The sequence below is a fragment of the Carassius carassius genome, chromosome 37 (assembly GCF_963082965.1).
Source record: "Carassius carassius chromosome 37, fCarCar2.1, whole genome shotgun sequence".
NCBI classification, from domain to species: Eukaryota; Metazoa; Chordata; class Actinopteri; order Cypriniformes; family Cyprinidae; genus Carassius; species Carassius carassius.
This window is the reverse complement of record NC_081791.1, coordinates 26,692,296-26,709,009: the sequence shown is the minus strand read 5'-3', so window position 1 is coordinate 26,709,009 and position 16,714 is coordinate 26,692,296. Positions and strand designations below refer to the sequence as shown.

The window sequence follows — 16,714 nt, the reverse complement described above, 5'->3', positions numbered from 1 at the left end:
TATGTATTATTCAGTCAACATGAAAATCGTGTTTTGTCTTTTGAACATAACCTAAAGTAAAAAAAAAAAAATAATAATAATATATATATATACATTGCAGTGTTTGACCAGTCTTATCCTTAAAAAAAAAACTGTCTGACATAATAATCTGCTTTTAGTCACATACGATGCCTATTTGTGTGTGCCTGATTATGAAACATACCACACACACACACACACACACACACACACACACACACACACACAAGCTGTTGTGTGTAAAGCACATATATTTAATATAAAATGAAATGCCTTTACATTATACATAACAATAGATACAATTAAAGTTATAGATCATTGAACACTGAAAAAAAATATTTATTTATTATTATTATTATTATTATTATTTTAATAAAAATATCAGATTTCATTTATTTGTTCAACATCTCTGGTCGAGGTAAATTGTACAATGACCCATGTGAAATTAAACCAACGCTTAATTTGGCTAAATACATGAATAAATCCATCGTCAGAAAATAGTTTGAGGAAAACACCAAACTGAAAATATATTTATTTAAAACTAAACTATGTTTCACTTTTTTCTCAAAAAAACCCCATTAAGCAACCTTTTTAAGATTTTATTCATTTATTATTAACAATCAATTATAATTGTTTCAGTTTATTCTAAACCACTTCCCATCCCCATACTGAGTACCAAATGTATTATTTCATGAGTCTGACACTAAAAAATATTTTCTGAATATTTATTGGCACGTCTGTGGTGGTGCGATTATTTGTGGGCGTGGTAAGTTATCTTGCCAGCGCCACGTGAGTTGGGTAATTCCCTTTGGTAATAGACTAAGATTTTATCCGGTTAAGTTATTTAACATAAAGTTGTTTTCCAAGATACCGAAAATGATACTCTTCGCTGCAGTAACGTGTGTGATTGGTAAGTCTTGTGCCGGTCTAAGCAGAAATTACTCTCATGGGTTAATTTACCGCCTACATGTTATATTTGGTTTGAGGAAAAGTCAGCTTTTCTCGCTTTCTCGCTTTCTCTCTCTCTCTCTCTCTCTCTATATATATATATACAATTAATACTTTTCATTTTTAAAGGCATTGCTTTTGGTGCTGTGGTTGCTGGTGTTGAAGAGGATGATGAAACTGAGTCACGTACGGTGCCTGAAGAAGGAAACCTCACCATTTCTATTCATATTGAGAAATGGGCTGAGGACCCTCAGGTTTTGGTGACCCGTCTCAAAGGAGGCTCCTCGCAGGAACCGATAGCTCAGATGATCTGTCATAACGGAGTCTGTGAACACCAGAGCTGGAGATCTGGAGTTTCGCTGATATCAGATACACAGAATGTTACTCTGATCCTGTTGAATGTCAGCTACAATCAAACGGGGCTTTACAATGTTCGCAAACAAAGCAACAAACGACTCGAAAACAAGATTTACAACATTACCGTTTATTATGGTAAGTATTACACTAGTATATTGTATTGCATTGGTTTTTCCGAGCTATCTCATGAAATCCGCTTCAGCAGTTGCATCATCATAATTTTACAGGACAGCAAGAGTAGCTTAGAGCAGCATTCAGCCAGTTACGAGAAATAATCAACTGTTTATTTATGATGAGGTTATTCTGACTTATGCGGGCATTTAAAAACTTGGGGAAAGCATAATAAATAGCCTACATATCGCAAAGTACATATTTTGTTTTTTCTCCGTTAAGCAGAAATAGCACCTTAGCCACTGTGTGCTATTAAAATGAAGGTAGATATGTGGTCGCAATCAATCGTGTAAGTAGAATAAAGTAGGAAGTTATTATTGAACACAATCGATGACTGAACTCAAGTGACCTGTGGATGGACCGTGGACGATCTTGTTACATCATGTTGCATCATAAAGTTACGTCATGACGAGCGTGCGTGAGTGCGGAACTGACGTATGTAAGCAAACCGAAGTCTTTGCTCTAACGCCTGTATGTGGAGAGCCTTCCCACTCCCTATTCAGTCCTTTTGTACCGAATTTTGGTTGCAGTACCACCAGAGTTCCACTGGGGGTGATCGCCATGAGTGCAGAATAAATGGGAGTCTATGGGGCTAGACGGCTAAATTTGTCCCTTTCACCCGATTGCCGATGAGAAATCTTAGATCTGATTGTAGGTTTTGCAAGTTCAACATGGGTTATAGGTCGAAAGTTGAATGAACGAGTACTTATGTCCTTTCGATTTCTTACAGGTTGAGTTGTTGTTGCCCATAACACGCTAGCATTCTGCTAAAGAATGTGAATGTGTATGACGTCATAAAAAAAATCTAAAACCCAGGAATGTGTAATTTCTTTGCATCTCCTTACGAATACAACATTCAAATTACTAGAAAAAAATTATATCTTGAGAAAAGTGGATTTTGAGGGGTATACCGCCATTGGGGAAGTCGTGGCCTGGTGGTTAGAGAATCGGACTCCCAATCGAAGGGTTGTGGGTTCGAGTCCCGGGCCGGCAGGAATTGTGGGTGGGGGGAGTGCATGTACAGTTCTCTCACTGCCCTCAATACCACGACTGAGGTGCCCTTGAGCAAGGCACCGAACCCCCAACTGCTCCCCGGGCGCCGCAGCATAAATGGCTGCCCACTGCTCCGGGTGTGTTCACAGTGTGTGTGTGTGTTCACTGCTCTGTGTGTGTGCACTTCGGATGGGTTAAATGCAGAGCACAAATTCTGAGTATGGGTCACCATACTTGGCCGAATGTCACTTCACTTCACTTCACTTCACTTCACTTCACTTGACCTCCATTCATTCTGCACTCGTCCTGTGAGCGCCCTCATGTGGAATCAGAGTGGAACTGCAACCAGTTCAGAAGCCGGAAGTGTAGTGACAGTGAAACTTCTCGTCATATTAGACTTTCTCTGGTACTACTGTAGGCATGATTATGGTTAGGTTGTTCTGTACAACAGATTGCGCAAATTTTATGTAACAAATAAAAAGCAAGGCAAAGCGCAATATAACTGTCGTCGTGAACTGGAAAAGCAAAGTTAAAGGAAAATATTTCCGGTAGGCTATGGATGGATGAAGGGATTAATCGATTGGTTTCTGTAAGTGATTAAACGTCTTTAACTTTTGAAGTCTCACAATAATCAGAAACTCACTTGAGCGTCTTCGTGTTATTATGGTGATTTGAAACGGGTTTTTACATTTTTATATACCACTTACCCTCAAATATGAACATCCTCGTCATAATTAAGGGAAAACTCACAATCCTGAAAGATTTACAATATTTTTTTTCTTTTCACTGTGTTAGATGTACTATATGTTTGTTTGTTTTATGTAGTTATGTTGGTCACTTTATTTAAATTAAGAAATTTATCTTACATTGCTTTTCTCTAAACTTTTCAACAGTTCCCCTAGAACTCTTCCCTTGTGCATACTGTATTTGCATTTTAACCTAAATCAAAAAAAAAAAAATACATGTATGTTTATTACAGTTATTTGTAAGAATTCACTCACTCACAGTTTTTGGTCCCTTACAGAGCCTCAGCTCAGTACCATCATCCCAGAAAAAATGGCTTCTGCCACGAACAGTGAATTTACTTCAGGAAGAAGTGCAGCTGTAGGGATCGCAGTTGTAGTGGTCATCGCTTTAGTGGTCATCATTGGCGCTGTCATTTACAGGAAACACAAAAAGGCAAGTATCAGAATTACAGAGCAATTTGTCTTAACCTGTTGAAGAAACAAATTGAAAATATTGTGTTGAAAAAAAATTCAACTGGTTTGCAAAAAAGAAAAAAAAGCATAATATTATGGAATTTCATGATCCTGCATTGATGAATATCAATAACAAATGTCCCATTATGTAGATTTTATATCAAATGTCAAAAGTTTTAATGACAAAAATATTTAACATGTATTATTTAACTTATAGTCAGCATAGAAGTGGAAAAATGTTCAAATACTCTATTTAATTTCAGAGACCTTTACACAAATACAGGTTTATTAAAAATAAAAAAGCTTTTTTTTCACAAAATCTACAATTTTCTGTTGCTGTTTGGATGCAGAAAAACATCCACAGTTAAAACATCTGGCTTGTTTCTTCATAGTTCTATTCTTGAAATCAGCATTAGGCATCAAATAATGTCTTCAGGATCATTCATGTGAAAACAGAACAGAAGAATAATGTCTTCTTTAGTAAGAAACAAGAACTGGATTTTATCAAGCAAATGTAATGCAGGTTTTATTGTGCAATGACAATGGAATGGTTGGATATTATAAACCTAACATAGTTATAGTTTATACTTTGGCATCTGCATCATTATTTTCACTTGATTTGCATGGCAACCTGTAATTAAGTTTTTCTATCAACTTTCAGGCAAATTCTGACGAAGTGCCCCAGGAGATTTTACTAGATTACATATAATTAGTGTATTATTGAAGCTCATCCAGGACTAAGCTGAATGGAATAAAACGGGTCGACTATAAGGAATCAAAATGTCATTTCCCTCACTGAGGAGTTTTACCACTGGTGCTGTTTTCCCAAGAGATTCCAGGTGAATCTGCTGTCTTTGACCAAATTATAATTATGGCTCCAAGCACTGAAGATTGTCCACCAGGTGGAGCCAAAGGTTTAGAAATCCTGTTTGATCTAATAGTTTCGCATCAGAATGAATGGCTAAATTGATTGCAAACAGTTAATTTATTTGTAGCACAACTGTACACTAACAATAGCTCTTTTGGTATTGTTATATTGTTAATATTTCTGTAAAAGCACATTTCTTTATAGAAATTTCTGATTTTTAATAGCATTTAAAGCCATATAAGTATTCAGTCATATACTGTAGCACATTCTCCTTTCAATCGCTTTATTGTAGCTTTTGTGATCTCTGAGTATTAAGCTAATTCTGTTTTTCTATTTTCATCAACTTACCGTATTTTTCGGACTATAAGTCGCACCTAAGTATAAGTCGCATCAGTCCAAAACACGAGGAAAAAAACATATATAAGTCGCACTGGACTATAAGTCGCATTCATTTAGAACCAAGAGAAAACATTACCGTCTAAAGCCGCGAGAGGGCGCTCTATGTCTTCAGTGTAGACTACAGGAGCAGTGAGCAGCATAGAGCGCCCTCTTGTGGCTGTAGACGGTAATGTTTTCTCTTGGTTAATTTCTCTTGGTTCATGTCAAATTCATTTTGATAAATAAGTCGTACCTGACTATAAGTTGCAGGACCAGCCAAACTATGAAAAAAAAATGCGCTTATAGTCCGGAAAATACGGTAATCTCCAGTTGAGATTCAAGATCTGAAAAGCAATTATACCATTTAATTATTCATATTTGACCCTGGAGCACAAAGGCATAAGTATCACAGACATATTTATAGCTAACAATACACTGTGTGTGTCAAAATGATCAGATTTTCTTTTATGCCAAAAATCATTTGAATATTAAGTAAAGATTCAGGTTTCATGAAGATATTTTGTAGTGATGCACCGAAATGAAAATTCTGCGCCGAAACCGAAAATTTAGGATGCACTTGGCCGAAAACCGAAACTGAAGCCGAAAATGGCTTCTTTTAAAAACGTATATATATATTGCTTGGATTTAATGGATCTGAATTGAAAAATCACAATATAATAATCAAACTTTTATTAACAGTTACATAACAAAACATAAAATATTTTTTACAATAAATATAAATAATAATTATTCTTCAAGTTTTATGTTCCATCAAATAAAATAGTTTTTAAAAAATTGTGCAAAAAAATCCACAATTTTGGAGATTTTTGCAGAACAAATGTTACATATTGCAACTTTGGTGTCCTCTCGTATAGGGCTGTCACTTTTGTGAAAAAAAAATCCTGTTCGATTTTTGAGACATAGGCAAAGTGTTCATTGAATCGTTAGTAAATTGCCTATATTTGGCGTTGATCTGTTTTTCAACGCCAAATATAGGCAAATCCACCGACAACTAAACAGGCATTAGGGCGAACGTAAAGAGGGCGCTTGAGACGCACACAAGTCAGCAATGTGGACTGCCATATAACATCAATGAAAAACATTACTGAAGGCTACATTGATATTATGCACTAATAGGCTCTGTGTGTGTGTGTGTGTGTGTGTGTGTGTGTGTGTGTCAGAACCTGCAGTTGCTGTGTGACGCGCGTTCGCTGCGAGCGTATAGTGACGAGCTGGACGCGCTCCGAGAGAAGGCCGTTAAAATCGATTCCCTGTTTTCGTTTTCGAAACTTGTGTTGGTTGGTCCGATCGATTGTGCAGCTTTTGTGACAAGCTTTTTTTGATTGTGACAGCCCTTTGACATGCTTAATCTTTGATAGGCTGACGCGTGATAACAGCTCGACCGTGAGTGAAACCTAAGCGCTTGCTCACGGATGGGAGGGGCGGGTGACATTCATTTTCGGTTTACGTTTTCGGCTGTTTTTTTTATTTCGGCCCGAAACCGATAATGCCATTTCGGCCGAAAATTTTCGGCGGCCGAAATTTCGGTGCACCCCTAATATTTTGTACATTTCCTACCCTAAATGTATCAAAACTTAATTTTATTAGTAATATTTATTGCTATGAACTTGATTTGGACAAGTTTAAAAGAAAATATTTTGAAGAAGGTGGGTATACATGTACTTTCTTCATAAAGTTTTTACTTTCATTATTCTTTCGTTCATCAACTTTTTTGATGTTTTTGCACCCTCAGATTTCAGATTTTCAATTAGTTGTATCTCGCCCAAATATTGTCCGATCCTAACAAACCATACATCAGTGGAAAGCTATTTTATTCAGCAGATGATGTATAATTTACAATTTAAAAAAACTGTCCCTTATGACTGGTTTTGTGCTCAAAGGTCAGACATAAGCTGTTGAGTTTGGACCAAGATAATCCTCATGAGGCTTTATTTATCATTGTTTCTGGCATTGTAATATTTTTGTATTGTCTGTGCATTCTGTTTTTATTTATTTTATTGTTATTTAAAATATATTCAAGTCTCTGTTGGTCTTCTCTTAAATGCTTTCCATTCTGTTACTTGTATGTGTGTTGGCTAAACTGATTCTGGTGATGGAACGACAGAAAGTAAACATACACAGAGAAAAAAGCACCTCTCATAGAAGAAATGAACAGATTTTGTATTGGTTGTATTATTAACTGTCATTAGCTTTGAGATGTGCTACTAAACTAAATAAAAGTACAATATAAAAAAATAAAATAATAAAAAAAATACAAATATAAAATGTGCACAAACCAATAAGTTAAGTAACTATTTTTACCTCAAATTACTTTCATTTTTTTCATTGTCAAATGAAATAATATATTATTGCACACAATAGCCCACATAGACAGAGAACTTCTATTGATGTCATAATAGAAGCTCTTATTTTTCCAGAGTGCGTTTTCTAAACAAAGTCAAAAATTTTTATATTTGTATATTTATTTTTATTTAAAATTTTTAACAGTGGGTGCAGGACACTATAGTTAATTTATGTAAGTGAGGGATAGAAAAATAAAGTAAACTATGACACATTATACCCAAGTATTCTTCATACAGTGGACTACCAGTAAAATTGATAAAAAAAAAATTGGGACCAAAAGTTTTTGACACTTTTACCTGAGCATGTTTTGTTACATACCTTCAATCAATTTTATCTGAAAATTGTGATAAAAAAATAAACTGTGATAATGTGACGCTGTCTAATTCTTTTTTGTTAACAAGATGAATTTGTTCTGACTTTGTTGTTGAGTTGTTGTCTTATTTTATTACCATTTTATAAACTGTAGCAAATAAACCGTGATATTGTGAGAAATGTTTAAGGTGTGAAAATGTTTTATTTGACTGTATGATACTATACACATTTCAGAGCTTATTTGTTGTCTTTGTTAGATAGAAACTGGTTCCCAGTTATAAAATACAACAGAACCGAAATCTATTTTTAACAGATCTCACAAGGTATCATCAGCACACAGAAGCAGCAGTTATTTTCTGAGTTGAGCAGAAGAACAAATGCTCGATGAGAAAGACAGCAGTGGTGATTCCCAGCAGACCAGACAGAACCAGACGAACCAGAGCCTCGGTGAAGCCACAGGTATCCAGATAAACTGAAAGAGAAGAGAGTTATTCATAAACATTTTCTGTCTCATCAAATGTCTTTGTGAAAACCCTGCACAGTGTTCATTTTGGCAGAGTTCTGTGTTAAATGTAGTTTGAGTTCTCGTACCTTCCTGTCGAGGACAGATCTCTTTAGTGTGAAGATGGATGCTATTATTGTTGACTGGATTCACAGCTGTACAGCTGTAGGTCTCTGGATCATTATAATGAAGCTCTAATGATAAACTGAGGTTAATGCTGAGATCAGGATTGCTGGTTCGGTTCAGCATTTCACTCCCTTTAAACCACGAGATGAAGACGCCTCTGTCATTTTTCACTGAGCAGAACACAGAACAGGTCTCCTCTGTTTCCTGTGATGTACCTGAAAGAAATGAAAGACTGACATTTCTACTGCTATCAAAAATGTACAAAAAGTACACAGTTTACAGAACTGCAAGATGCTATTGCAAGTTATAAACACAGAAGTCTAAGAAAAAGGCTGAATTATAAACTCACAATTGAGAGAAAAAGCTCGGAATTGTAAGCTACAGAAGTCTAAAGAAAATTGTATTATTTCATACATAGATCATAAAGACAGACCTGTAGATTGAGGAACACTAACTGACGAGCTGCTCCAGACGGCTGGTTCAGAGACAGGTGCTTTATGATAAAAGATAACATGAACATCACCTTAAAGCCATATCTGCCTTATTTAATGATGCTAGTATTGCAGTGCAATACTCAATATATCAGATCTAATCAATGATTATCCAATGATTTCCATGTTATTTTTCAATAGAGGTTGCAGCTGTAACCTACCATAAACATGAACTTTGTATCTCTGTCCTGTGATGTCTGTACTGATGATGCTTAAGGCTTCATACAGTCCAGATTCATTAGTCCTGATGTTCATGATGGTTAAAATTCCAGTTTTTTGGTCTAATAGCACTCTGCCTGTGAATCTCATGTCATAATGAGTGTAAATTCTTCCTTGATGCATCTGTGCGACACGAGTATTTTCTCTGCCATTCTCAAACGTCCACATTATCTGAACGTCTTCCTTTAGATCTTCAAGTCCAGGATCTAGTTTGAGAACACCTCCCTCCATCACTTCAACTGTTGTGATGTCAGTAACCTCTCCACCCACTGAAACTACATGAAAACAAGTGAAATATACAGGTAAACAAATTATTGATATGGTATATTAATAAGTACAGTTTCTAAACACGTTGAATTTCAGTGGTTTGATGTTCTGGGCAACCAATAGTTCACCACATCTGGTCGACACATATTGTGATTTGTTAAAATATCCCAAAATCCATTGCAGCATGCATGAAGCATGCAATTACTGTTTTATGATTATTGTTTTTGCAACTGACCATTGCCATGCAATTTAAACTGTTGTTGATTTTTTCATCACTATTCATTAACTGTTGTGTGGTGATGATAAAAACTCATTTGCTGATTGTCACTGTCATTGAGGTTTGTGTGTTAAGTGTTGTGGTTGTTGCACAACCTTAGATCCAAGATCATTCAGAGACTGTAGAGATCATCTCATTTGAAATGTCTTAACCAGATTTAAGCTTGACGTGTAATATAGGGGCTAAAAATGTCAAATTTCTAAATCAAAACTGCCTGACATACAAACAACTGATTGAACAATGATAAGGTTTTGAATTAATGACGAGATCTTTGATTTCTTCATTTAATGGGTGTTCGTTTTGTAGCACTAGCAGGTTTGACAGAACATGGTCTAAAAAGGGGTAAAGGAAATCGTTCTGTGGTTTCACACAATGCTGCATGTGAAGGACAGATGTTGTTTCTTTACCTTGAAAAGCGAAACCATCAGCAGAAATGAAAATATACCACTCTTTAAACAGTCACATAAACAGATGATACATAGTTGTAACAAATTACAAAAAAAACAAAAAAACAATTCAAATTCAAATTAAATGTCTGTCTATCTTTCTTGCTTTCTCAGCAGGAAATAGTTATGTCAGTGTTTCTAATTTGTTGGTGTCATGATTTCACAGATGATTTATTCTAAATTTGACTGCAAAAACAATGACAAAAAAAACAAAAAACAGTCAGAACATTCATATACTGTAAAGTGTTAAAGATTAGATTTGTTATGAATTGTGTATATTTACTACATATCAGAAATCATTTATAATACTTGCTGAACAGGCCACATGTTCAGCTGCATTTTTCTTAAAAGTTCACGGTTATGCAAGTCATATGAATGCTCACCAGTCAGTGAGTGTGTATATCAGCATGGCACTGTGGCTTAGAGTTGCCAGACACCTTTTAAAGTGTACATTTAAAAACTTTTTTTTTATTGAGGACAGTTAAATATATCTGCTTATCTGCTTAACCTTAGAATTCAATTAAAATATCAATATCATGTGTTATCTTACCTCCCATGCAGATGAAATATAAGATGAAAGCACACATAGTGATGAATGTGTATGTTGATATTGCATTGAGTTGTTGTTCTCTCGATGATACCTGAAACTCAACTGAGCAGATGGACTTGTGAGGAAGTGACCTGCAATGAAATCAGTTACTTGACCTCTACCACAAGATGGCAGTTCTGTACTAAAAAATGACTCTCAAACACATTTCCACTCACCTTTACAACTTTTTCCAACTCATAGAAAAATGCATGTGTTGGGCACCGAACAGGCAGACAGATGTGCTTGAAACATAATTAACAGGGTTTTTTTCCATTAGAAATTAATTCCCATGTATTATTTTTTTGTTTTTACTTTATCATGTTTTTATGTAATCATTTAACCCCTTTAAAAATAAAAGTGTGCGTGAACAAGTGAGGTGACATGAAAGCTTGGCATGCTGCAGCTTCCCATTCTGCGGTTCCCCTAGGCCATGCAACGTCAAAACCGGCCCGCCAAAGATTTCCATCCGGCCCCCAGAATAATACTTTATTCAGGAATAGCCTTGTAAGAGGAAAAAGTTTAGGGCTGGTCCGAATACCATTTTTTGAGCTTCGAAGCTTCGGTAGTAATGAACATTGACTATTCGAAGCTTCGGAGAGAGAGGGGCTGAACATATTTTTCTCTCTAATAAAGGCAGGAATCTGTGTCTGTATTTCCGTTTGCATTTTTATTATTTCGAGAACCGTTCATCCAATCGACTTCACAAGGGAGTGCAGTGTAGCATTTGGTGCAATAGCCTATAGATGGACACGGGAGACACAACACATTCAGAATTAATAAACTTTTAGTAAACTACAGCCAGAACAGCGCGAGTGGGAAGCGGCGCACCTCACGCGGGCAGGGCTACCAAGAACGGACACTGCACTAGTGATAGCTATAAAACGCACACACACAGGTCTGTTAAATTAAGCAATACTTTTAAGGTAGTCTAATATTTTTCTGACTAACAAATTGGCACAGTAAGGGTAGATTTAAATAAAGAAAAACGAAATTTAAATAAAGAAAAACGAAATTTAAATAAAGAAAAAAACGAAATTTAAATAAAGAAAAAAAGAAATTTAAATACAGAAAAACTAAGTTTAAATAAAGAAAAACGAAATGAAGTTAAATTAAAAACGAGATTAATTTAGATTGATAATAACGGGTAAAAATGCTAATACATTTTGTTTCTATTACTCTATTTTCATCAATGTCAATGCAACAAAACACAAGCTCAGACATGCACTTCGGTCCATACAAACTCTGCTGTTCTACGCTCTAGCCAGAGAACACTCCCGTTGCGGGAACACGCGTCGGTTCTATTTCTAGCATGCACGCGTTTTCCGCGTGGCTCGATCGCGCCTGAGACCCGTGTCTCAGTGCAAACTCCAACCTGTTAAATATGGGAGCCAAAATAAAAACGGACACGCCACGCAGCTGAGACGCTCACACAGCCAGTGTGTGTCGCCGGCCTTATTCAGGGTGGAATGAGAACCGTTTCGCGGGGGATCCCATGTGCAAAAAAAAAAAAGAAAGAAAAACGATTATTCGAATGTCAAATTTTCAAATCGAATACCAACCCACCGAATGAATATTCGGGCCCATTCCATATTTATTTATTTTTAAATCTAACGGAAAAAAAAAGCAAATGAGGCACACAGGCAGGGGCGCTGCACAAGATCCCGGCCCTATATTCCAGACTTTTCAAGGGCCCTCTCTTCCTTTGGGGTCCTGGTAATCAGTACTGGTTTTATCCCCAGTCCGACGCACCTGCACACAGGTACAGCATTTCTAACAGTAGGCACTATATATATGTACGTATCAGTCCATTCTTCATTAAAACTACGGTTCTCTGGATCAACTTTTCGCTTAAGGCTCTTTAAGAGTGCCATTTTTCATTCAAATATATTCAGAAGGCCTTTCTTCTAGTGTTCTCCACAAACAACGACCTGCATGTGACAGTGATGGACAGCTTGACAGCCTCACAAATATGAAGCCTAAAATTTCGCTATCGAATTTTATTTTATATTATGAGTATCTGGCCCTTACAGTTTCTGCAGAGAAATATTCTGGCCCTTTGACAAATATAGTTGATGACCCCTGCCCTAGGCGCTTCAACACTTCTGTTTTCACAAAAGAGCAACTGAAAAAGCAGTTCTAAAAGAGCTCCAAGAGTGATGGGGTGACTTTTTAAAGATGTCTTTCCACTCGTGTGTTTCTGGATGTGGTCGCTTCTTGGCTCCATCTAATGGTCACGATCACAACATCATGTGCCTGGGCAGGGGCGCTGCACAAGATCCTAGGCCCTATGCATAGGCTGTCCTAATGGGCACCCACCCCCCCATTGAAAATATATACTCCAGACTTTTCAAGGGCCCTCTCTTCTTTTGGGGCCCTGGTAATCAGTACTGGTTTTACACCCAGTCCAACGCCCCTGTCCCTGGGCCTTGAGCACGAGGAGACAGTGTTCGTGGATGATTCATGTTTATGTTCTCATTGTGGGAATTTGACCATTGCAATGTTGCGATCACAGCTGCTCTTTGTCAAATGAGGAGGAGTCCCCCCTCCCCATGCCCCGTTCTTATTCCTCTGCCCAGGGGAGGACTACTTCGACTTATGGCGAGAGTGATCTGAGGGTCACAGTGAGGGTTTCCCCGCTGAGCAAGTCTGTCACGCTGCTCGGATTGCGTCATATGATACTGCTTCATTGTTGGCTTCATGATCGAGTTCCGAGATGGGCATGGAAACATGGCATGCACAACGAGCTCTGATGACAGCCTGTCCTTCTGGGAGAATGGCAACTCCACCTCGAGACAGTCCAGCTGATCTGGAGATGCTTTGGGGATACTCAGGTAGACCTGTTTGCCTCTCCAGACATGTCCCACTGTCAGCTGTTCTACTCCTTGTCCGAGGTGACCCCTGGCACGGATGTGCTGGCACACAGCTGGCTTCAGGGTCTACACAAGTATGCGTTTCCCCCAGTGAGCCTTTTCGCACAGATGCTGTGCAAGGTCAGGGAGGTCGAGGAGCAGGTCCTCTTAGTAGCACCATACTGGCCCAGTCAGACTTGGTTCCCAGAACTGATGCTCCTCGCGACAGCTCCTCATTGGTGTATTCCTCTGAGGAAGGATCTCCTTTCTCAGAGAGGGGGCACACTCTGGCACCCGTGCCCAGACCTGAGGAATCTCAACATGTGTCTCTGGACAGGACATGGAGGTTCTAGGTTGTTTACCTCCAGCAGTAGTAAACACGGTTTCATCACGGTTGTGCTCTCCTTTCTGCAAGATGGGCTGGAGCGAAGGCTGTTTGCCTCCACCCTCAAAGTGTATGTTGCCGCTATCACGATGCAGTAGACAGCAAGTCCATTGGGAAGCATGACCTGGTCATCAGGTTCCTTAGGGGGGCAAGGAGGCTGAGACCTGCAGGCATTTTTGGTCAATGAAATGTGCCTTGAATTCGGGCCGGCCAATTCTCAAATTGTCCTGAGACCCCGGCCTGGATATATGCCCAAAGATCCCACCACACCTTTCAGGGATCAGGTGATGAACTTGCAAGCACTGCCCCAGGAGGAGGTAGACCCAGCCATCACTCTGGTCTGTCCCATTCGAGCCTTGCACATTTACATGGACCACACGCAGAGCTTCAGGACCTCAGAACAGCTCTTTATATTAAAAACTTAATATGTGACTGCACGTGCTCTCCTTATATACCCACATTGTGGGGCGGGTTGGGCAATGCAAATCTCGCACGCCAACATTCATTGGCTTGTTTTGTTAACACCCGAAGGCGATTCGTCTCTCTAGTGAGATCCCAATTCTTCAGTCACTGATGTAATGTCTCTGTTCCCTCCTTCAGGGAATGAGGGTTACATACGTAACCAAACATTTCTACTGTACATGCAGCTCAATGTTGCCATGTCCGAGGTAAATATGCTACTTTAACACTGTTGCTGCAGGTTGGTTGTCATGTCCGCGGGTTTAATCGACCCCAATTACATGTTATTTAGCCCTTAAAATGCAAGTTTTACCAGGGAAACCCCACCAAAAACGTATATTTTACCCCACCGGAATGCAATTACCGGGGATCCTCCTCAAAATGTTCAGTAATTGGGCTAGTTTTGGGCTAGTTTTGAGTAGCAATTGGGCGGGTTTTGTTGTGAAAACCTGGCAACCTTTCTCCATTTTGGGGGATTAGTGGGATCAGACTGACCTTTTTTTTCCTCTTCAATTTAAGACATGCCTTTGCATTTGTAAAACTCTGATAAATCTAACAACAATGTTTTTCTAGTAGCACTCATTTAAACAGTCTGCTAAAGTATTAAAAAATGATAAGTTAATCAGTGACATTACAGGAAACCTACAGGACAACTTTTGGGATATTTTTAAGTATTTATTGGAAACAAAGGGGGCATTTTAGTTTTATGTCCAGTAATATTTACATTATAAAATAACTATGATGACACAACATATTTGAATTTAGTGATGCCCAGTGTATTGGTTCTTGGGTGTTTTGTAAGTGATCTTAATATGACAGGTTTGAATATATCCAAAGGTGAAAATGATTTGAGGGTTATTGCAGATAGACAGAGATGAATTTGGCCGCACCCATCTTCTGATTTATTGAATGCTATTTCAATGCAGATTTCTCTTTCATAAATTCTAGATGGTAAATGTTAAATGCATGGGTAAAACTGCAGACACTGGGTTGAGAGGTATACGCTATTCAGGTTGTGACATCAAAATGTTATTGCATGATGGTTTTCTAGGATGAAACACATTTGTTATTGACACAGCTGTCACAGTAGACCACAATCGATAAAACATACTAGCACACCAAACTAAATGACTGGAAAATATGTAAATTGTGCAGAAACCTGAACTCTCTAATCTTTTGTTTTCAAGCCCAAACTTGAATGAATCAATCAGCCCAAATGCAGGATGATTTCATTTGGCATTTGGTTGAGGTGAAAGCAGATCTAGTGAGTATGAGGCACATGTTCATTAAATATTTATCTTTATTGATATATTAAAAAACTTATTTAAGAAATCTAAATATAATATGAACAATGAAAATATAATTAGCTACATGTTACTGGTATTCAGAAAACAGTATGTTCACATCAAAGTACAGCAGATCTGCTACATCTTTTATACGCTACTACGCTATAGACATGGATTTGCAAGTGGATTAAATGGGATATTCTCCCCCAAAATAAAATTCTATCATTTACCAAACCTCACGTCATTTCAAATCTGTATGTTTCTTCCTGTCTAAAATAATCTATTGTAAAAGCCAGCTTTGTTGTTTAGACCTCAGTGTTCTTCAAAATATTTGTGTATGTGTGTGTGTGTGTGTGTGTGTGTGTGTGTTACACAGAAGAAAGAAATCCAGGTTTGGAATAACATGAAGTTGTCAAGAATTTATTTTTTTGGATGAACTATCTTTTTAACTTTGTGTTAGATCACATTTAATATTTCTCAAAAGAGAAGCAGAATTTGTTTTTCTAATGCTTTTTGAGACACCAACATATGGGAGTTAACTTTAGCAAAAGGGGAGTTTTCCAACTCTTTTGAGATAGAGGAAAGGATGCACAAACCCTGTCATGAGCCCAAAACTCAATGCCCCAGACCAGGACAAAAGAAACCTCTTTAAATCTATAAGATAATAAAGCACAAGAGAAATAATCACAGGGCCGTACATAAGCACTGCAGATGCCAGCACAATCCCAATGATCCGAAAAGCTTTGAGTTTGTCTTGGTTCGTTGCCTCTTTCCTCTTGAAGTCATTACCAGGTCCAGGTCGCTTCAGAGCCTTCAGGACCATCAAGCAGCTGAACACTTTGATGCTGAAAAAAACAAGCAGTTCTGGCAAAACTAATTGATGAAGTTCAATGATGTTCAGCGAAACTATAAAGCTTGAGATGACTATCAGAATCCATCCGATAATGGATAACGCAATTCTGTATTTCATGGGTTTGAGCTTCAAGAAGGTCACGGGATAGAGAACCCCTACATAACGCTCCACACAAGTGCAGCTCTGAAACAGAGGACGACCGACTAACAGCAACAGACCAGGAAAGTATACACCAAACTTGCAATGAGTACAATTAAAGAAATACTGCTGTATTATAAAAACATAAGACGAGCAGAAGACGACCTCAACGAGTGCTGCATTGAAGATGAAGATTTCGGTCGACTGTCCCTGAATCAT

The 16,714-nt window shown here is 37.9% G+C and overlaps 2 protein-coding genes across 3 annotated transcripts; one reads left to right on the top strand and one right to left on the bottom strand.

Annotated features, from left to right (window-relative positions):
- Window positions 1-790: 790 nt before the first annotated feature.
- On the top strand, window positions 791-4,128 carry si:rp71-80o10.4 (uncharacterized protein LOC100307105 homolog). Its single transcript, XM_059527104.1, has 3 exons — window positions 791-928; window positions 1,096-1,458; window positions 3,512-4,128. Exons 1-3 carry the CDS (start codon window positions 895-897, stop codon window positions 3,706-3,708), a joined length of 594 nt encoding a protein of 197 aa, XP_059383087.1. The 5' UTR covers window positions 791-894; the 3' UTR covers window positions 3,709-4,128.
- Window positions 4,129-7,928: 3,800 nt separating this feature from the next.
- On the bottom strand, window positions 7,929-10,906 carry LOC132117792 (T-lymphocyte surface antigen Ly-9-like). Of its 2 annotated transcripts, XM_059527103.1 has the most exons (6): window positions 10,702-10,906; window positions 10,487-10,617; window positions 8,889-9,221; window positions 8,670-8,729; window positions 8,200-8,451; window positions 7,929-8,080 (listed from the first exon to the last, which is right to left on the bottom strand). In XM_059527103.1, exons 2-6 carry the CDS (start codon window positions 10,521-10,523, stop codon window positions 7,938-7,940), a joined length of 825 nt encoding a protein of 274 aa, XP_059383086.1. In that variant the 5' UTR covers window positions 10,524-10,617; window positions 10,702-10,906; the 3' UTR covers window positions 7,929-7,937. The 2 variants fall into 2 exon arrangements, with proteins under 2 accessions (XP_059383086.1, XP_059383085.1); XM_059527102.1 differs by lacking the exon at window positions 10,702-10,906 and having other exon boundaries at window positions 10,487-10,683.
- Window positions 10,907-16,714: the final 5,808 nt, after the last annotated feature.